We start from the raw sequence: 22,337 nt of genomic DNA, 5'->3' as shown, positions 1-22,337 counted from the left end.
TTTGGTCATTCACGAAGTCCAGACGGTTATCGGCGGCGGAGAGAATCGCATGCCATACGACTGGAACACAAGCTAAGGGACCAAGACGCCGTCATCCGGCGAATGGCGGCGGAGATGGAGGATCTTAAGCGGCATGTCAAAAGGAAGGGTGTAAGTGGAGTGGGAGACCACAGTGAGCGCACCCAACTCCGCTGTTCAGGCAGTCAGAGCCAGCGGCGTACTCCGTCCATCTCAATCACCAGAAGTTACAAGGTTGGAGATTCTGACGCGTACGTAGAGAAGTCCAGCGCGCAAGATAGCACCTATCGACCCTCACGTCCAGCGACGACGTCGAGGTATACTTATTCCGCTCGTTCAGAGGATTTGCGGGTAGTCTTAGAGGAGCGGGCTCACCGGCGGGAGGCTCAAAGGGTGCCGGCGTTCCAGCGGCTCTCTTATGGGGTTCACACCAGTGAAGAGGTCAGAATGCCTCCACCCCGCCTAGCTGCGCCACTCATTCTAGACACAGATTTGGCAAGGCTGAGCGTCACCCCTTTCTCCTTGGAGATAGAAACAACATCGCTTCCGGCAGAGCTCCACTAGCCAAAGTTCACTCTCTACGACGAAAAAACCGATCCTTATATACATGTAAGCCACTTCCGACAGGTCATGGCGAGACATAGGCGAAATGATGCCCTTATGTGCCTTATCTTCCCGTCATGCTTGGGCGAGCTGGGCTTTAAATGGTTTGAGAGGCTTCCGGAGGGAAGCATAGAAAGGTGGCATCAATTGGCGGAAGCCGTTGTGACGCGTTTCAAAACCAACATTAAGACGCCGAAGGAAGTTGACCACCTTCTCAGTGTCAAGATGGAGCCGAGCGACATGCTCATGGCATATAACTCCAGATACTGGGAAACCTTCAACGAGATCTTGGATTGCCCGGTCAAACTTGCAATCACGCAGTACAAGCGCGGTCTCCCGATCGGACATAGACTGCGGGACTCGCTTACGATGCACCAGTCGACATCCATAGGCCAGCTAATGCAGCGCATTAATGAGCACATCCGAGTAGAAGATGATGCGGCAGCATCTACTGTGAAGGAAACACTGGTAGCAATAGACAAGAGGTCGGCTGGCAAGGTACACGCGGTCGACCAGGAGGCAAATCGTTCAAATTATTACACAGAGGAATCAGACCGTGGCTCAAATCGTAAAAATCGGGGTAAGGGTCGTCGAAATGACCGAGATGACTACCCCCGGGATGACGTCGCTGATGCAAACAGAAGGTTGAAAGCCAGGACAAGCATTATCGCGGTTTTTAAGATTCCAATTTATCGCATACTTAGTGAAATCCGTGACGAGGATTATGTCCAGTTTCCTGCTAAGTTGGGCGACGGACAGAAGGGTTTCAATCCGTGGTATCGTTGCACATTTCACCGGGAGCGCAGCCACCGAACAGAGGACTGTTTGCCTTTGAGGCACCACTTGGAAGAGCTAGTCGCAGCCGGACACCTGGACCTTTACATTGACAGGGGCGTGAAGGCAAATCAAGCCCCGGTTGATCCGTGTGCACCGGGTGACTTTGAGGGGCCCTCTCAAGGAGTGATTAATATGATCCACGGCATTGTGGAACCGGCGCGTGTTTGTGAACTCTGAGGTATGATAAAAAAAGGCAGAGCACATGAGGGAAGTTTTGTCGGTCCAGCCCGCGATCAAAAGGAACAAGACCGAAGAAAAAAGACGTGATCAGTTTCTCTACAAGGGACCTAGAGCGCATTCAGACGTCGCACAACGATGCCTTAGTAGTCACACTCCGCGTCAAAGAATTCGATGTCAAACGCATCTTAATCGATCAGGGAAGCTTGGTCGAGATCATGTATTACGACGCATTCAAACAGCTCAAGCTCCGGGATACAGACTTGGCTTCGGCAACTTCGCCACTAGTTGGTTTCAACTCACAACCTGAGTGGCCTGTGGGAAAAATTATCCTGTCGGTCAAAGCAGGATCTGTGGTCAAGCAAGTGGAATTCTAGGTGTTGCAGGTGCCATCTACTTATAACCTGATTCTTGGAAGGGGATGGTTTCATGCTATGTAAGCCGTAGCGTCGACCTTCCATCAGGTGATAAGATTCCCTTCGGCTGCGGGGGCAATTGAGGAGATTTGGGGCGATCAAGTCATGTCGAAGCAATGCTTCGTGGCAATCAACAGGAGTCGAGCTGCCAAAGGCTTCGTTCAAATGATAGAGGGACCGGAAGACTGAGGAGTCCTTGACGATGTGGGCACTAGGGCCGAGGACAAAGCCATCGAAGAATTAGTAGAAGTGCGAATTGATACAGAGAGTCCGGATAGGTTCTTCTTGCTCGGCTCAAGCCTTACCGTACAAGAAAGGACCAAGATGGTTGAGTTTTTGATGGCCAATATTGAAGTCTTCGCATGGTCCCCTTATGACATGCCCGGCCTCAATCCGAGTTTTATTTGCCATCACCTAAAGGTCTTCCCCAGAGCCAAGCCGGTCATTCAGCGAACAAGGAGATCGGCGCTGTATCGCGCCGAGGTGGTTGCAGAGGAAGTAAAGAACTTGCTTGAGACATGAGCTATTCAGGAAGTGCGCTACCCTCGGTGGATTTCAAACACAGTTGTTGTACCAAAGAAGAATGGGAAGTGGCGAGTTTGTGTCAACTATAAGACCGTCAACCGAGCTTGCCCTAAAGACAGTTTTCTACTGCCCAGAATAGACCAGCTTGTAGACTTAACGGCTGGATATAACAGGCTCAGTTTCTTAGATGCCTACTGCGGTTATCATCAGATTGCCATGCATGGCCCCGACCGCGAGATCACCTCATTCACTACACTAAGGGGACTCTTCTGCTACTGAGTCATGCCTTTTGGTTTGAAGAATGCCGGGGCAACTTTTCAAAGGATGGTGACCAAGATGTTCGCTCCTCTGCTAGGCCGGACAATGGAGGCTCATATAGATGATATAGTGGTTAAGAGCCAGCATCAAGTAGACCACTTGTCCGACTTGGCCGAGATGTTCGTCATTCTCAAACAACACAAGCTACGCCTGAATGCGTCCAAGTGTGCCTTTGGCGTGGGATCCAGAAAATTCTTAGGCTTCCTAGTCACGAACCGAAGCATTGAGGCAGACCCCACACAAATCAGAGCCGTACAAGAATTAAAGCAGTCGAGCTCGGCTAAGGACGTGCAGCATCTAGTCGAAATGGCCGCCGCGCTTAACCGATTTATAAGCCGGTCATCAGATCGCTGTCACCCCTTCTTTCAAGCTCTGAAATCAAAGTTCTCATGGGATAAAGAGTGTGACCGGGCTTTGGCCGAACTCAAGGAGTATTTGTCTTCAGCACCACTGTTGGTAACACTGAAGCCCGGCGAAAAGCTCTACCTTTATCCGGCCGTTTCACAGCATGCGGTCAGTGCGGTGCTTGTCCGGTCGGAATGAATTAAACATCTCCCTATCTTCTACGTCAGCAAAACCTTGCTACCGGCAGAGTCGAGATACTTGCCGCTGGAAAAACTTGCATTGGCATTGATGATGGCTTCTAGAAAATTGGCGCATTACTTCCATACCCATACAATCATCGTTTTGACCGAGTTTCTCCTCAAAGCTTTGTTCAAACGGGCGGACTTCTCCGGTCGAATCCTCGAGTGGGCGGTTGAATTGGGACAATTCGATGTCAAATTCCAGCCATGAATTGCCATCAAATCTCAAACATTGGTCGACTTTGTTGCTGAATTCTCACCTAGAACTCATCCGGTATGCCCGGTGGATATTGCCGTGACAAATGAGGAGGTGAATGTAGGCCAGACCGCAATAACACAGCTAGGTGATGACGGCGACGCGAAACTTGCGCGCCCTGCCGAAGAACCTTCGGTTAGTACAATACCACAGCCCGGCGATGCGATGACGGAGTTCGGTTTCACCGACCAACCTGCTCCGTCCAGTACCGCATCACCAAGGAAAAAGTGGAACCGCTCAGCACAAAGCCTGCAGCCGGCATAATACTGTAACCCGGTGATTCACCTACGGACTTAGGCATTACGGATCAACTTGCTGAGTCCGGCGCCGAATCAACTTGCTGAGTCTGGCGTCGAATCACCAAGGGGGGCTGAAGTGAAACCGCTTAGCACAGAACTTGAAGCCGAACAGCCGAACAACCGTGATCTCGTCAATCTTTAAGCCTCTCAGGACCCCTCAGACTGTTGGAAGCTCTTTGTTGGCGAAATGTGGAAACTTTTTATTGATGGAGCCTCAAACCGTCATGGTGCCGGGCTAGGTATAGTTCTGATTTCGCCAGACAGGCTAACTATCGAACATTCTATCACCCTCGGATTCCCTGCCTCAAACAACGAGGTTGAGTACGAAGCGCTTTTGGCCGGGCTCAAAAGTGCGCTTCAGATGCACGCATCCGAGCTAATGGTTTACAGTGATTCCCAGCTTGTGGTTAACCAAGTTTCTGGGATTTACGAAGCAAAGGATAACAGAATGATGAAGTACCAGGCTCTGGTCAGAGACCACATCAAGCGATTCTAAGCAACAAGGGTCCAACATATTGGCCGAGAAGAAAACGGCCGAGCAAATGAATTGGCCGGCCTTGCTTCCATGGTCGATAACACATCTCCCAACCCTCTCCTGATTGAATTCCTTCCACGGCCCAACATTGAGGAAACCGGACAGACAGAAGTACTCTATGCCGAGCTAGGTCCTTCATGGATGGACCCTATTATCCTCTTTCTCAGAGACCAGACCCTTCCTGCCGAGAAGAAGGAAGCACATAAAGTCCGGGTGAAGTCAGAGCGATTTTGGCTCTCTCCGTCAGACGCTTTATACAAGAAGTCTTTTACCGGTCCTTATCTAAAGTGTGTGAACCTGAGCAGCGTGGACGCCTTCTTGTACGAAATTCACGAAGGCATCTGTGGCAGTCACATAGGGGCAGATCTTTGGCCTACCGAGCTATTTCATAAGGCTACTGGTGGTCGTGCATGCAAGCCGACACGCAGAAGTATGTTCGCAAGTATGAGAAGTGCCAGAAGTTTGCCCACCAAATTCACCAGCCGGCCAGAGAACTTCTTCCCCTCACCAGCCCTTGGCCCTTTGCGATGTGGGGGCTCGATATAGTAGGGCCACTCCCAACTGCACCAGGCAACCAGAAGTTCTTCATCGCGGCCACAGACTACTTCACCAAATGGGTTGAAGCAGAGCCTTTGGCAACAATCAAGGAGAAAGACGTCAAGCGGTTTGTCTGGCAGAATGTAGTAACGCATTTTGGCGTCCCAAAAATTCTGATCTCTGATAACGGCACCCAGTTTGACGGTCGTCTATTCAGAGGATTTTGTGAAGACTTGAAGATTGAATTCTACAACTCTACCCCGGCTTACCCCTAATCTAATGGTCAAGTCGAAGCGTCAAACAAGACTATCCTTGATGGGTTGAAGAAGATGCTTGAGAAAGCCAAGGAAAAATGGGCCGAGGAACTCCCCAACGTCCTTTAGGCATACCGAACCACCCCGCGGCGATCTACCGGGAAAACACTTTTTGCTTTGGCATATGGCATGAAGGCGGTCATACCTTTGGAAGTTAGAATGTCCACTCTCAGAAGTGAAAGTTTTGAGCCTGAGCTGAACGCCGAAGCCATTGCCTTGGAATTAGACCTCATGGAAGAACGCCAGGAAAGGGCTCTCACCCATGTGGCCGCCTAGCAACAAAAGCTCTCAAGAAAATACAACAAAACAATGCCCCCCAGACCGTTCAAAGTAGGTGACTGGGTCTTGAGGAAGGTCATGGGCAATACCCTGGTGCCAGGTGAAGGCAAACTAGGGACAAACTAGGAAGGACCCTACAAGATAATCGGTCTGGCGGCCCAGGGGGCATACCACTTGGAGGATTTGGAAGGTAGAGGAATACCCCGGCCATGGAATGTGGCCAACCTCAAACTGTACTATTTTTAGCTTTTGTTTTCTTTTTGTGCAAAGGATTTTTTTGCCTTACACTTCAGAATGTAATATTCTTTTTGTCAATATATAGAAGTGTCTCATCTTTGCCTTAGCATTCTGATTGTTGCTTTTCAATTTTGAGATTCTCAACCGTGATGTTTTACTCCAGTTGATTTTGAGATTAAAACCGAGATGATTTACTCCGGTTCATTGAGTCGACGATCAGATCAACTGAGATTCTCAACCGTGATGTCTTACTCCGGTTGAATGAGTTGATATTTTGCTCAACTTTTATATTCTCAACCGTGATGTCTTACTCCGGTTGAATGAGTTGATGTTTTGCTCAACTTTTAGATTCTCAACCGTGATGTATTACTCCGGTTGAATGAGTTGATGTTTTGCTCAACTTTTAGATTCTCAACCGAGATGTTAACTCTGGTTGAATGAGTTGATGTTTTGCTCAACTCTGAGACTCTCAACCGAGATGTTAACTCCAATTGAATGAGTTGATGTTTTGCTCAACTTTTAGTTTAAAATCGAGATGTTTTACTCCGATTAATTGCGTTGATGATTTGCTCAACTTTTAGATTAAAACCGAGATGTTTTACTAAGTTGACGATTTATTCAACTTCCTGAGACTTTAACCGCGATGTTTTACTCCGGTTACTCAAAATGGTTAGTCTTGTCAAGATATTTTGTTCGGTTGAAGCTATTTCACTTGAAGACCGTATAAACACTTGAAGAAAACAGAGCTTTTTCATTGATGTGAAAAATAATTACAAGAGGAGGGCGCGGATAGCCCGGTTACATGTTTAAACCAAAAAGGGCGAAAGAAGACAAAGAAAACTAAGCTAGGGGGGAAAGGTCAGTGAATTCGTCCTCGGCTGCCTCCAGGTTGACCGTTGGTGTTTGGTCTTGGACACCGGTCTCCATTTGGCTGGGCTAACTGTGTGATTTTTCCTCTCCACATTTTCCTCGGTTTCCTCGTCACTTTCTTCCTCGGCTTCAGCCTACAACGCGTCGAAGATGTCGTTGGCGTAAGACACGAGATAGCTCGGTAGGGAGGCAGCTAGAGGAGTGGCGAACACGTCGATCCCCGGTCCCTGGCCGAGATGTTCACAAGCAGACTTCCATCTAGCCTTGAAGAAAATGTCTTGGGTGGCACAGACCTGCTTTGTGTAACTCTCCTCGGCCTCAAGGAAATCGGCATTGTTCGCACCCTTCAGATCCTCTTCCCGTGATTGTTTTAGCGCATCTAGCTCGGCCCGCAGCGCGTCTCTCTCCTTCTCGGCAGAGCCAAGTTGGCCGAGCAACCGAGAGTTGTCGGAGTTCGCCATTTGCAATAAAGACTGGGCTTTCCCAAGCTCGGTTTGGAGGCTTGCAACCTGGTTGGCAGAATCATTGGCCTTCTGCCGGAGTCGGTGAATCCGCTACATGACCAAGTGCTGCTTCTGGATAGCCTACAAAAAGAAAGTTTGGTTAGAAAGGAAACCGAACAAACACTTGAGAAATTTTGAGGGAAGTTTGAGATTCTTACCCTGGTCATGGATTTGACCGACGACTTCACCAACCGGGTGTCTAACACATGGTCACTGCCAACCACGTCGCTCGATAGCAGGAGGGCTTTGGTGAGGTCAAAGGCGAGCAGATGCTCTTTGTCGCCTTTGACAGAAGTTGTTGTCGGGATTTCCTTGCCTCGGTGTTTGAGCTGCGATTTCCACGCGGGCGTTGGGTCGACCGTGACAGCAAGTTGCTCGGTATTGAGCTCCGTAACTAGCTCGGCAGATGGGTCTGCACGAGGCCTTTTCCCAGCGCGGCGGATGTCTTGGCTTACTTGCCCGGCGGCGGGAGATGCCAACGCCACCACGGCCCCGCTATATTGACCGACAGCAGGAGAGTGGGTTAGTATGCTCGGTATCTCGGTGGAGGTTGCTGTGAGTAGGTTCTTGATACGGCTTCTCTTTGCCATTTCTTCTGCCTCGGTTAAACGGATGAATAGGACGTCTGGCAGTGTGGGATCTGGAGGTGGAGATGGAGCGCGGAGAAAGTCAGTAACTTTACTCTAGCACGGAGCTGAATACTGGTATGTTGGAGTGTAGCCGAGGAGCTCGTTACAATCCCAGTTGCGGTAACGGAGCACAGTCTTGATGGCTGTTTCATTGGGGTAGTGGTAGTGGGCTTGCAAGGCTTGGATCGCTGCAAAGGAAAGAAGAAAAATGTTAAGTATAGAATAGTAAAGATAAATTGACTGAGCAGTTAGCACGGCTTACATGTCTCGCCAAAGTTCTTGCTAATAAACCAGCCCGGTACGTTGGTCGTTTCATAGTTGCCAGACAACCAGAAAAAGTCGTCGTCGTGTAAGTCCTTGTCTGGGGTGTCGGTCACTATTTTTTCTTTGCCCGGTCAAAGTTTTAAGTAATAGGCGAAGCCGTCGCCCGTGTGCCCAAGGGTGTATTGACGGAGTATCTCGGCTAAACCTAAGTTGGTTCCTAGCCTGTTGTTCAACTCGTGGACCCCGTTGATTATTCGGTAAGTATTAGTTGAGACTTGAGTGGGTGCTAGCCCGGTGCGGCGCAAGAATTCGGTCATCAATGGGTTGACCGGGAAGCGGAGGCCTCCTTCAATGATGGATAGCATGGTGAAGCAGCACTGGTCTAATCTGCCCCAAGGGGTTGTCTCAATTTCATCGAGCTCTAGGCGGACATCGGCCGGGATACCATATTTTTCCCGGAATACGGCTAAGGCGGTCGGAGTATCAACAAGGAAGCGAAAACGCCCCATGTGTAGCCAGCTGGTTTAGCTCGGTTGAGGTGGTTTGGCACAAACTGGAGTTTAATGGCTGCTCGGTCTTTGAGAGCCTCGGTAATTGGTCAGTGGTCCCCTTGGACTCTGTAGAAAAATGATGGCAAGTGTAAGTGGAAGCGCGGTCATGAAGAGTTCCAGACCACCTCGGTCGCGAAGGCAAACCAAGGAGCTCGGTCGCTCAAGCAGACCAGTTGCTAGCCCGATCGAGCGGCCAAGTCCTCTGCCTACCTTGGTTTCTACTAAGGTTTTGGCAAATTTGTAAATTGTTCGGTCTAATTGTTTTTTGGATCAAAAGAAGACCAAGAGCCCGGTTCACTCCAGATCTTCATGTGTTCATGTGTTCATCACTAGGATTGAAGAACAGCGAAAAGAATAGGGGCAAATGTGGGTTTTGGGAGGGTTATGTCCTAAAACCTACGGATTTTGTGCCCTAATATGTGAAATATCAAATGAAATAGCAATAAAGTGCTCGAAGGACTTACCAGGAAGGGGGTTGAATATGAGTCTTCACGTACGAACGGAGAAGAGGAACAAGAATGGAGGTTGGAGCTCTGGAACGTCGAAGGTTGAAGGGGAGTTAGTAAGAGTGAAATAAAGGGGGATATGGCACGTTTGTAGGGTTGAAGAACCACCAAAAAATTTGAATGTGAATGGACGTGATGGTTGGCTGCTCAAGGCCAATGAGCGAGCGACACGTGTCCCTATTGACGGCGGCGTCAGTACTGAGGAGACAGGATGACAAGTCGAGGCGTCAACCGGGCAAGTTCGGAAGCCAGTCATATTAACTAGCCCAATTATCGTCTTGCAAACCGAGGACCAAGGAAGAGTTTACCCCGGTCAGAACAAATAATCCCAGTCACGCTTGCACGGATGGGATTAAAGGGCAATTGAGAGGGAGATTTATAATCTGGATTGGGCCGTGGTAATGGCGGGGCAGATTTGGACCGAACACAGTTGGGCCGTGGTAGCATGGGCCTGTCCAGAAAGGTTTTGCTCGGCTAAGGCAAGGCATGGTTGAACCGAGCTATTTGGCTTCAGGGTGCAGAAACCGGTCGAATGATAGTTCGACCGAGATGTCCACTGCCTCACTGGGTTCCACGGTTCGTGGGTTAGCCCGGCAGGAAGGTCGACAGCTAACCAGCATGAGCTGTCCCGAGCTCGGCTATGCCGGAATGCAACTGAGCTCGGTCGTCATTGAGCTAGGCGAGCGGAGCGCTCTAACTAGCAATACAGCACGCCCTTTGGCAGCCGAGATATTGCAGCCCGGCTGCCGAGCTCCCAGTAGTATGGGCTGGCAGTTTGGTTAGGTGATTTTCAGCTAGACTTGCACTGACAGATGGGATAGCAGCACCACGTGTCGAGAGACTAATGAGAGTAGATTTGGGGCGCAGAAGGTATATAAGCGAGTCTGCGTCCTCCATGCGGAGACAGATGAACACTTGGTGAGGTTTACACTAAACACTCAATCCTCTCTCTCTCTCTCTCTATCCCTGTGTGTGTCTAACTTGATCGTCGGATGGGGTATTCCGGCCACACACCGCCGGGTAGCTCATCGCCGTTGTGCTCGTAGGTCGATCGGACAAGCAAGGGCTTGGAAAAAAGGAGTACGGGCTTGCTGGAATATTTGCTCCCCGTACAATCACATAAATATATACACGGATTTGTATATATATACCTCAACCAAATCCAAAACCTAAACTTTGATTTGTCTTTGTTCAAACCAAAATTTGTGTATACAAAATCCAAAATCCAAAGATAAAATCCAACCTCACATAAATATATACACGGATTTGTATATATATACCTCAACCAAATCCAAAATCCGAATTGTGATTTGTCTCTGCTCAAACCAAAATCCAAAATCACACAAAATATATACATGCCATCACCGTCATGCCATCGCCTCCGTTGCGCCGCCATCGCCTCGCCATCGCCACTTCTCTCTTTCTCCCTGTCCCTCTTCTCTCTTCCCTCTGCTCCCTATTTCAGAGAAAAAAGAAGAAAAAAAAAAAATTCAAAACAGTACCGTTTTAAAATTCAAGATAGTTGAACCTCGATAATTTCAAGCTCTCAAGCATTATTGATGCTGGAGACCCCAGTACGGAAGGACCTCCAGCACCCCCCCACGTGGGGGCTGCCAATGGAGAAGAAAAAGGAAAAAAAAAAAAAAATTTTTAACCAATCAAAACAGACCGCCAGCACCCTCACGGGGGGTCTCCACCAAGGATCCTCTAGAGTGAAATTTTCCTAAAGTTTCCTAGAGTGCTACATTGTGTGGTTGAGATTTACTGGCAAGTCACATCAGAAAAATTGATGTGACTTGCCAGTAAATCTCAACCACACAATGTAGCACTTTAGGAAACTTTAGAGAAAAATCACTTTAGAGGATCCTTGCTCGGGGGTCTCATGCATTTTCTATTGTTAAAAGTAACAGCTGGACTTAACTCGCTGGCGGGCGGGTTTGACCACATTTTTTTTTGCGACCCGGCCCGGGCCAATGCAGTGCATGGGCGCGAAACGTCACCGTGTGAGAGAATATTGTTGAATTTTGTTGTCACGGGTTCGATTGTCTGCGTTACGGTCTTCACACGCAGTTAAAGAGAGAGAGAGAGAGCGAGAGCTTAACCCTAAATCAACGAACTTGCCCAGAATTCCGATCCAATTGGTCTGTATCTCCATAGGCGGGTTCAAAAGTTGAGATAGAGATAGAGATAGAGATAGAGCTTCGACCTCGCTTGTCGTTTAAACAAACCATACCAGAGAGTGTAGACCTTGTTATCAATGGCATTCAATTGGGTCTCTTTCTTCAAAATCTCTCTCCTCCTCCTCCTCCTTGCCGCCACTACCACCGCTTTCCTCACTCTCCCCGTTGAAAAGGTCTTATTTTCGCATCTGGGTCTTGTCCCTTTTCATCAAATTTGTCCATTTTCCATTTTTTTTTATCCGGGTTTTATTGTTTGTGTGCTGAATTTGATTATTTATATGTGGGTTTTAATGACAATTTTTGGGGCTGTTTTTAGTTTAGTTTTTTGAGATTGTTGTTGTTTGGTTAATTGGGTCAGCGACTGTTTAAATTGTTGATGCTTTGTTGACATTGATGGGTCTTATTCTCTCCATCGAAAATTATTTATTTATTTATTCAATCTTTTACATAGGGTTCTCGTATTTTGTTTGTTGTACTAATTAATTATTTTTCGCTTATTTGTTGCATAGTTGTTTAATGTTATGTCAAATGAATTAAGAAAATTTAGAATCTTGGTAGATGTTATGTACCGCTCTGAGAGGATCGCTTATTTAGAATCTTTGGTTTGTTGCTTTGCTAAATATTGTACTTATATTGGGCATCACCCCTGAAGGTTTCGCGTGATGAAATTTGAGTATTATAATTAACAATGCTAAATCCTTTTATGTAATGGTACTTTGGTTATCAAAACAATTTCTGGTTTGATTTTTCATCTGCAGTGTAATTTGGTAGATTAGAGTATCTCGTCTAACAAAACAATTCTAACATCATATCGCTCTTTGTAGATGAACCTTAATCTTTTAAAGTTATTTGATTTGCGTCGGGCTATATTTATGGAAAGAATTTCTTCATGCAGATATTGAAAGACTTCTTACTATGGGTTGAGCAAGATCTTGGGCCTTGGGGTCCACTTGCACTGTAAGTGATCTGCCACTTTCTCATGTTGTATCTGCTGACCAACAAGTCTATCTCTTTGTGTTCCTAATTACTATCTTTGACGCAATTGGGACTTCTGATGGCTGGTGGTATTGAATTTGGTGGGAATACTGTAGTGAGTTGCCAAAGTTTATGATAGTACCTTATTAGAAGAGTTATATCATACTTTTTTCTTTTACATTACTTCATGCAGATTTGCATGGTAATAAGAATCTGATGTATCTCTAGTAGCCTAGTTTGGCAAGCCGAAGGGAAGGATGCGAGGATTGCAGATATACAGAGTCTAGTGTCTAAATTTGGAGATGGCCATTGTTTGGGTTGGTCTGTAATGAAAATGCACATGTTGGTGAGAGTTGGTTTCAGGTCTCATATTATATATTTGTTTCCCTGTTATGTTTGATATCGTGTACTATATTTTGTGTATGGTTGTGCACCTTAAACACTATAGTTCGCGCAATGTTTGTTTGCCTATCCACGTGTGGGCTGAGTTCGCAACTGAGGGGGTTGTTACATGGCTTGATACACATTGTTTCTCCAATTTGCTAATAGTTTAAGCTTTAGGGACTTTTGGTGGTATAACAGTTTGCAATCTCAATTTTGTTAGAAAACTTTCTACTTTAGGTTGCTTCTGGGCTGCCTACAGCATATTAAATTAGGCATAAGCATTGGACGGGAGCATAATTTTTGTAATATTGAACTTCTGCACCTTCTAACATGCATGTACTTGGGAAACTTTGCAGGGCTGTTGCATATATTCCTCTAACCGTTATGGCAGTTCCAGCTTCAGTACTTACTGTATGTATCATTTTTAGAATTTTTCCTGTTTACATACTGTAACAATTAAATGCCTGTTCTTATACGGATCAATCTAGTTATGCTTCTGGGATTTCAGTGGGACAATTTTAAGCATCTGTTAAATAATAGTCTTCCTTTATCTTGCTCTCTTTAGATTGTTTTCCGCCATCCTACTTTGAACCATCGAAGTTAAATTATTTCTTTACTTGCACTTTAATATATTGTGTTGTCCATTCGTTAGTCTTGGTTAGTTTGTTGACAATTCCAAAACAACCAAAAATTCCAGAGATATCCATATTTATCAGTTAGTATTTTATTCTCATTGCTAGGTTTTGGAAAATGGGGGCTTGGTATACTATGGTAGCATTTGGTAGAGTTTTAGAATTATGATTTGAGAATAGAGTTGTATTTTGAGTTTGTGAGTTTTGGAGTTATGATTTAAGTGAGGAAAATTTGTTTGGTTATGAGTTTTGAAGAGAGTTTTGAATTGAATTTGAAAATTTTGATGTGACATGATATTTGATTAAAAAATTTATAACTTATAACCAAACACACAATCCAAAATTCTATTCACATCACATAAAAAATTTTAAAAAAATTTCGAAAATATTTTTTATTTAAAATATAAAAATAATAGGTGCAAAAAAAAAAAGAAGGTAAATTATAAACACACCCCCTGAGGTTTACTTAAATTACAAATTACCCCCCTGTGGTTCTAGAAATTACCTTATGCCCCTAAGGTTTCTAATTTCATAACAAATAGGTCATTTTATTAATAAATCATCAAGTTAATTAACTGTTTTTAATAATGTTATAATTTTATTTCAACTAATAATTTAGATAATTTTATTATTGTATAGGTGAACAGTTAGAAATTTCACTTTTTCAATTAATTTTGTTAAATAAAAAATTTCTGACAATGAGGTATTTGTAATTTTTCAAATCACAGGAACAATTCGTATTTTAAGCAAATCTCAGGAGATGTATTTGTAATTTACCAAAAAAAATTGTTCAGGTCAATCGGCCGGACATCCGGGGGGATGACCAGGTAGACGAGTTTTCAAATGCGGGTGTGGAAATGGTTTTTGAAAACTAGAACCAAACGTAGCATTCAAATCCGTGGGTGAAAAATTGATTACAAAGCCTCACCAAACACAGCCCATGTGTCTTTACTAGAAGCTCAGCCTATATCACAATGACTCCTAGTTTTTTGTTTTCTTTGCCTCATACCTAATGGTCCTTGAGCATGTGAAACCATACTTTGATTTCAATGGGCCTAATAGCAGGCATAATTCTAATATAATGGTTACCCTTTGGCTTTAGGATATTATGACCTCTTTCAAATCCAATCTTACTTACGTTTTGGATTTGAAAGTTGGTTTTGGATTTGAAAGATGGTTGTAGCATAACTCGGGCTAATCTTATATAGTTAGTTTGACAATTAAAAGGACTTCAAATAGGCTGACTGCCTCAATTCGTTCTCATTGAAGATGACTTTCAGTTTTATGTAATTAATTTCTTTAAATAGCCTCACTAATTGCTGTTTAGGGTATCTACCTTCATCTTTCTGTGGTTTTGTATTCATTTTCTTCTTGTGTTATGTTGTCTCAAATTTCATGACTGTTTGAACCTTCCTGAGAAATGCGTGTTTGAGAAACACTACTTTTTCTTCCCACTCCCAATTTAATGGAATCTTATGCATACCTGATCTCTTCCAGCTTGGAGGTGGCTATCTATTTGGCTTGCCTGTGGGTTTTGTTGCTGATTCTATTGGTGCTACTCTTGGTGCAGTAGCTGCTTTTCTTCTTGGCAAAACAGTAAGCTTCTAAGATCTATTGATGCTTTTTTTTTGGGGGTCCCACATAGTTATAGGCTCATGTGTGGAAGTATAAGTGCCTTATTTATATTACTGTTCTCTATTTAACAGTGATTATAGAGGGATATTGCCCTGTTCCTAAATGACATTATTTTTTAGAAAGAAAATTTAACAATTTGTAGTGGCTACATATTCTTTTCATCTAGTACTGTACTCTTTGCTCTTTTGAAGTCTTTTCTCCTGGGGAACCTTAGATTTTGATATTTTATTTTTACTTTTGTAGTATTTTATTGGTTATTTATTGAAAACAAAAAAAGATAAACATAAAAGAAGTCTTGGTCTTTTATATTTTTTTTATATGTTGATTTCTTTTTAAATGCCTTAAATCTCATCAAATATTCTGAACAGATTGGGAGGTCATATGTTACTTCCAAGTTAAAGGATTACCCACAATTCCGGGCAGTTGCAATTGCTATTCAGAGATCAGGATTTAAGGTCTGTATGTGTTTCATATATGATTTGTGGATTTCTGTTGTCTCCTATTGTCAGTTGTGTTATTCAATTATCAGTTCATGGTTCCATGAAAGTAAATATGTAAGAATTTCTGTGAATGCCTTGAAAAAGTGGAAGGATAAGGAGTTCCCTGAGGCTAAATCCGTTGACACGGTGGTGCAAGCATGTCATCCGTTAGGTGGGATAAGGGTTCAATCCTTAATGTTGACCCGAGAATATATTAATGAGTAAAATGAAACCTGAAGACGAGTTCTCTGCTTACTTTCAATAAAATGGGTTTAAAATGGTGATTCTATAATATACTTTGGCTTTTAAAGGCAATGGCAAAATGCAGCTTCCGGAAACTCTAGCTTCATAATTGACAGGAACTCGTGTATTGTATGCTTGAGAATTGTCATTGTTATATACTTTGGCCTCGGTGATTGAAGTCCTACCCTTCGTTCTTATTGTTATTGTTAATTTTTATTGCTGTTGTTATTGTTAGTATTATTATTAGTATTGTTTATTATTATAATTGTTATTGTTTCATTATCCCCCATGTTAAGGTTTTTAAACTTTCTTATCTCTTTGGCAGATTGTCTTGCTGCTACGGCTTGTTCCTGTACTTCCCTTCAATATGTTGAATTACCTCTTGTGCGTGACTCCAGTTCCACTGGGAGAGTACACACTGGCGTCATGGTTGGGCATGATGGTATCAACATCTCCCTTGAACTACTGTTACTTTAAGATGGCCATATATTTGTTTCACTCTTTGTAATCATCACATGCTCTTTAAGTTTAATTACAATAATTACTAGCTACCTTTTATATTTCTGAGTTTTTAAAAAATTGTTATTATTTTGTTAAAGTTGGGATTGACCAGTTCATATACATAGTCATGGGTTCTTCTTCCCTATTACTTATTTAGTTGATTTTCTTTATTCTCGCTGATGTATCTTCTATGGTTCATGATACAGCCTATTACTTTTGCGCTGGTATATGTTGGAACAACTCTAAAGGATCTTTCTGATGTAACACATGGATGGCATGAGTTTTCAAAAGCTCGTTGGGTAAGTGCTATATTATCCCTTTTTTTTTCTTTTTTTTTTTCCTCCTGTTGATTTTGTGTTTAGGAAAGTTAAGTTCATTTTAACATTCCTTTTTCTTTTCTCGTGATTTAAATGAGAGCAATGGGTTTGTTTTCTAATCAAACAGGTCATTTGATTGATTCAATGCATTAAATTTCTGAAGTAATTCTCTCTCTGTATCATTTAAGTAGCCATTGGTTACTTTATATGTATGAAACAGAGTCACTTTTTTTTTAGACCTTTAAACACACAATTTAGTTTCTCAATTTCACATATTTTCCAAAATATGTTATTTTCTTGTGACATTTTTCTCCTGCTAATTTTCACTGAGATTTGACATTGTGACATTGGCTTGTGTGTCTTGAAAGGATCAATTAAAGGTAAGAACTGTACATTTACTGAGCCAGCTCTAGTGTTATGTTTCACCGTGTTTCAGCCATATTTTGGTCTATGAATTGGAAACTGCTTTTCCTGGATACATGGTTTTGCTCGTTATATGCATGCATATATGAGTTAATATACTGGCTCATGGTTCAACAGCCTTAAAGTATTGTGTTTTGTTTCCCATATATATATATATATAACTTGGTTATAGTTGTGGTTATTCTGCAGTAAGGGTAGTTATTGATTGGGGTTAGGCTTAGAATTTGCTTATTCTAGATTAGATGAGACTCAGAACTCAAAATTTTGAAATTGAGTCCTGAGGACTGGTGTATGAGCACCTTTAGTCAAAGGTGTTGCAAGTTGCCACAGTACAATTTTTCATAGTTGGGGTCAGTTAAGTGCTTGGAGGGCACTGTTTTTATTTTTACAAAGCTTGTATTAAAATCTCTTCATGAATTTTGACATTTGCTCATTTGTTATTCATGCAGGCATTAATTATATCAGGCCTTGTGATGTCTGGTGAGTTGCAATTTATGGATTTACATACATATAATTATTTAACATATATATGAATGTTTTTGTAATGTATTCACCCTAGGAGATGACATGCACTCTGCATGGACCTTCATTTATTTCAATTTGCGCAGATTCAGTTATTTTTCACTAACTCTGACATACAGTAACTTCTTTCACATTGTTAAGTGGTTGGCTGATAATAGCTTATTAGAAAAAGACATAACCATTCTATTAGACCTAAATAGGTCGGTTATTATTATAAAATATCAAATGAACTCAGAGAAATACTGGAAGCTTGTAAATAATTTGGGCTACATTAGTATTCTTTGTTTACTTTGTTTACCTTAGTACTTTTAACGTTATTATTATTTTTATGGAAATTTGAAGTAGTCTTTCTGAAGTTCCTTTATTTGTGGATAAATAGAAGTCAATCCATTGAAATCATCTTTAAGTAAACTACATATATAAAGTTTAAGTTGAGCATGAAATGTCTTTATTATGATGAATTTGTACAATTTCCATCTTATGAATTGACTGTTAATGTAATCATAGAGTAGAAATTGCAATATTTATCCAAAAAAAATAAAAAATCATAGAGTAGAAATTGCAATAGATCATCAATCTTATAGATTGGAAAATATATAAAAGGGTAACCTAGTACACGAGGCTCCTACTGACACGGCGGGATTTGGAGAGGGCAAGATGCAGCCTTACTCCCATTTCTGGAGAGGAGGTTTTTGTAACTCGAACCTACACTAAGGACGCTAACAACAAGCCTTACCTTTATGCCAAGCCACCCTTTAGATTGGAAAAAGGTATTAAAAAAGAAAAAAGAAAATGGAAACAGTGTTCTTGCTCCAAAAATAAAGAAAAAGATATTGAGAGGAAAAATTGGTAGAAAGAAAATGGATCTTCAATCTACTATCGTCTATCACCTAACTGCTACCTAACAAAGTTACATGTTATAAATTTTTTTTAGTTAACCACAAAATTGTAAATCGATTAATAAAATGTAAACCTGTGTGATTAGCACACTTTTATATCTATCATCTGGAAATTCACTTCATATTCTTTTTTGTTTTTTCTGTGCGCAGTTGTGCTACTGATTTGTGTTACTAAAGTAGCGAAGACCGCCTTAGACAAAGCACTGGCTGAAAATGAAGCTATAGATAGCGTTGTAGCCTCACCAGAGCTACCCATTGTGGCTGATCCAACAGCAGATCTCCACGAGCCACTTATGATGAAGATAGACCCTCCTCAAGACGATCAAGAAAAATGAAAAGTTTGTTATTTGTACATTCTTTACCTTTCTTCTAGAAGTCTATGCTTCATCTCATTGTATTTGACATGTCTAGAGATGGTTGTTCTTAATTTGTACAGTCACATTGCTTCTCACGTAGTTTTGGACAGTTATGTCTTAGCTTATTGGTAAGACTGTTCCATTGTGTATGTTTCTGTAATGAGAATTTGTCAATTTGAGAGAATTTATGAAATAATTCTTTTCCCAATGCACATTGTTTTTAAGCGCGCTTATTTGCTTGGTTTTGTCTGCAATGCTATGAAAGTTTCTGCAAAATAGTTACTGGCAGCAATGTTCTGTGAATTGTATTTCAATGATTTTGTCGATTGCTCATAATGTCTTTCATGACGGGAAGATGGCAGGAAAAATTTAGCTTATAAACTGGGGATGATAATTTGTCCGCCTCATATTTCTCACTTTATCTTCCACCGGTTTTTCTGATAAGAAAACAGGGAGGGGATGGGATTTGCTTCTCTCAGTCTGTTTTCTCTACCCTCGCTCTAATTAATATTAATTACATATCTTACATGTATAATAGGTGCAACATGTTAAAACATTCATATATATATATATATATATTACCTCTATATCTTATTTTAAATATTTATAGTTCTCATTAGGGTGTGCGCGGTGCGGTTCGGGTGGTTTGAGAGTAAAATTACAAATCGAATGGTGGGTTAGCGGATTGATAAATTGCGGTTTGGGCGGTTTTTGGCGGATTGAAGAATATTTTAATTAAGTATTATACATTTGCATAATATATAACACTAATTTATATAATAATTTTTAGATATATAACACAAAGTAATTTTACATAATATGTTTCATATATACAACCACTAATTTGTAATAAATTTCATTTCTTAAATCTCTTTCACACTCATTTTTACATTGATATTTCATTGGAAATTAAAAAATATGTATGTATTAACTATAGGGGAGTAGTTCGATTGACGGATTATAAATTTTAAAGTTTAAATCGTGGTTAGCCGTTAGAGCGATGTGGATTGATGCGGATCGGTGCGATTTTAACGGATTAGATAGTATTTTACATAGCCCTAGTTCTCATTACTCATCAATGGTTGTCCTTTATATACTATCTCATCTCTCTCTCATTAGCACCATCCTCCCTATCAAATGTGGCAAATTACCTTAGCACCTCTCTTCTCTTGTCCTGTCCCCTCAACTGCTGCCACCTTGATTTTTGCGCCTTGAAAAGGAATGGGGCAAACACGGAACACCACAAACCGGGTCCTGCTCCGCCTCAAACCGTTCCCATTCCTATTGTAACCTTTGTTGAATGGGTTTTAATTTTTATTGTGTTTGCAAGGTTGTGTCCTCTGGTCTTGTTCAACCACCACTAACCACCATTATGGTCTGTTGTAATGAACTTTTTCTCCCTAAGAAGACTGATTGATCACAACCAAACTGTGTGGCCACCACCCACCAAGTGGATTGTGGGTCAGTATCAGAACCACCTCAACATATTATATTTGTTTTGAATTGTTTTGTGCAGTGAAGAGGGAAGACCTTTGTCTGAGACTTGGAAGAAAAGTAAATCAAAAGACACAAAAACTACTAATGATGAAAGGTGAAGCAACATCATATCCAACCTCATCATGAAGCTTTGGTTTCATTGTGAGTTCTTTTTCTTTCTCTTTTCCTACTTGAAAATACAAGCTACACATGAAGCTTTGGTTTCATTGTGAGTTCTTTTTCTTTCTCTTTTCCTACTTGAAAATACAAGCTACACAATAAAGAACAAGCCCTGTTGTTGTTAAGTTCATCAATTTTTGTTACCATACTCACTTTTCTCTCCCACTGTCTCTTTGTGTGGAATTTGCAGGGTTGGGGACCCTACCACTTCCCTCAAACTTAGCCAAATTTATAGGGTACAAAACTTCTATGGCATAATTGTGTATCACCTATTTCTACTGTATTTTTGTTTTAAAAAAAAAGGTGTATAATTGCATTTTGTGCATTTTTCTGTGTTTGTAGCACTATTGTTTTGTATGATCAGGAGTGAACAGTCAATGTGTGGCCATCTTGGATTACTGACAATCCAATGACCACAATCATTATCGTATTGTCAGTATTGCGTTCATTCTATATGGGTCCACATTTTACCAAGGTGAATACAATGTTGTGCACTTATCTTTAAATTTTTTGTGTTTATAGCATTATTGTTTTGTATGATCAAGTGCGAAGAATTGACTACTGACCTCTTGGGTGACCCACAATCCAATGATAACAGTCACCCAATATAAGACTAGAACATTAGAATACAGAAAGTTAAGGTGTATATTATACATTGCATCACAAAAGTTGCCAAAGAGATCTTTTATAACACAAAAGTATGAGAGTTTCAAAGACTAGCCTGGTTTCTCAAACCCCCTTTGAAGAAATGCAAGGGTTAGGCCTGTTTTCGCTTGTGAGGTGCTTTAATGGATGCCGTGATCATACCCAAGTTTCAGGGCATGGCACGAGGATTTGGAACCTTAGCGACAAGCCTGTGGAGCTTCAAATAAGGGTGGGATCGATATTGAAGAGGGTTCACACTTTGAAGCCCGGTTCTTCAAAGAGACTGAAATGCAAGAGCATTTACAAGGCTTACATGCCTAGTAGTGGCGGTGGTGGTGGCAGAGGCGGCAGTGGTGGTGGTAGTAATGGTGGAGGAGTGAGGAGCTTGTTGTATTACTACGATGAGACGTGCCATCCTTACATTTGGATACATGACACAGTGGGAAATTTCTCAAGGATGGTGAAGCAACAATACATTAGTCTCGAGGACTTGAGAGATTGTTCAGAGATCAGAATCTTCAGAGACCATCAGAGAGGATGCATATCGGTTCGCAAGAAAGTGAGGCCGGAGATTTGTTGAAATTGTTCTTGTTTACTTAGCAAGTTTATGTATGCATCAGATGGGATTTGCAGTGCATCTTTGTGAATTTGTTTTCATTTTGTTTCTGTTTTGCACTTTGTTCTTGGGTTTTGCCTTTTATTTTTGTTGGTTTTTGAAGATTTTAATGTGTTATAGTTATACTACAAATGTACTACATGTGAATCAGAGGAATGAAAAATAGTAAGACTTTTGGATCTTCATTTTTTTTCTTGAGAAATTTTATTGCCTAGATAATTTCTGGTCATTAATCAAAAGTGTTTACAAATTTTTTTTGAAAGTACATTGAATAAAGGCAGTCACCTTTCTCTAACAGAAATTATATATATTCTTATATTATGAGCATAAATGATCTGTTTAATTCAACAATATATGTTTTACATATAAAAAATGTTCGAGATTCTAACATTGTTATATATATATATATATATATATTATTGCAATTTATACATTTTATCCCTGAGATTTTAGTCAATGATCGAATATTAATATTAAGATATTTTATTTATCTAGCTCTCTAAAAATAAATTAATATAAAAAAGATATTAATCTTAAATTTTTAGCATTACATTACGACTGGTTAATATCTTTAGATAGTCTTAAAAAAAAAAATTATTATTTATATGGACCATAC

At 41.6% G+C, this 22,337-nt stretch overlaps 1 protein-coding gene and 1 long non-coding RNA gene across 4 annotated transcripts; both read left to right on the top strand.

Annotated features, from left to right (window-relative positions):
* Positions 1-11,225: 11,225 nt before the first annotated feature.
* Positions 11,226-19,012, top strand: LOC114295016 (SNARE associated Golgi protein family). Of its 3 annotated transcripts, none has more exons than XM_028239189.2 (10): positions 11,299-11,611; positions 12,334-12,395; positions 12,607-12,776; positions 13,154-13,208; positions 14,927-15,025; positions 15,433-15,519; positions 16,112-16,228; positions 16,494-16,586; positions 17,477-17,507; positions 18,599-19,012. In XM_028239189.2, exons 3-10 carry the CDS (start codon positions 12,742-12,744, stop codon positions 18,781-18,783), a joined length of 702 nt encoding a protein of 233 aa, XP_028094990.1. In that variant the 5' UTR covers positions 11,299-11,611; positions 12,334-12,395; positions 12,607-12,741; the 3' UTR covers positions 18,784-19,012. The 3 variants fall into 3 exon arrangements, with proteins under 3 accessions (XP_028094988.1, XP_028094990.1, XP_082731800.1); XM_082875674.1 differs by having other exon boundaries at positions 11,303-11,611; positions 12,334-12,514; XM_028239187.2 differs by lacking the exon at positions 12,607-12,776 and having other exon boundaries at positions 11,226-11,611.
* Positions 19,013-20,309: 1,297 nt separating this feature from the next.
* Positions 20,310-20,961, top strand: LOC114295017 (uncharacterized). The gene is made up of 2 exons (XR_014333675.1): positions 20,310-20,442; positions 20,651-20,961. It is a non-coding gene; the product is annotated as an uncharacterized LOC114295017 (long non-coding RNA).
* The last annotated feature ends 1,376 nt before the right edge of the window (positions 20,962-22,337 follow it).

This window comes from Camellia sinensis, chromosome 6 (genome assembly GCF_055761805.1).
Source record: "Camellia sinensis isolate YWXY chromosome 6, ASM5576180v1, whole genome shotgun sequence".
In the NCBI taxonomy this organism is placed as follows: Eukaryota; Viridiplantae; Streptophyta; class Magnoliopsida; order Ericales; family Theaceae; genus Camellia; species Camellia sinensis.
The sequence above is the reverse complement of the archived record's forward strand: the minus strand, read 5'-3'. Positions and strand labels throughout refer to the sequence as shown.

Excerpts from the sequence above, each read along its gene's own strand:
- LOC114295016 (XM_028239187.2), top strand. The coding sequence starts at position 11,516 with ATGGCATTCAATTGGGTCTCTTTCTTCAAAATCTCTCTCCTCCTCCTC. Across the intron at positions 13,209-14,926 it reads TTCCAGCTTCAGTACTTACT|CTTGGAGGTGGCTATCTATT; the intron begins GTATGTATCATT and ends GATCTCTTCCAG. Across the intron at positions 17,508-18,598 it reads ATCAGGCCTTGTGATGTCTG|TTGTGCTACTGATTTGTGTT; the intron begins GTGAGTTGCAAT and ends TTCTGTGCGCAG.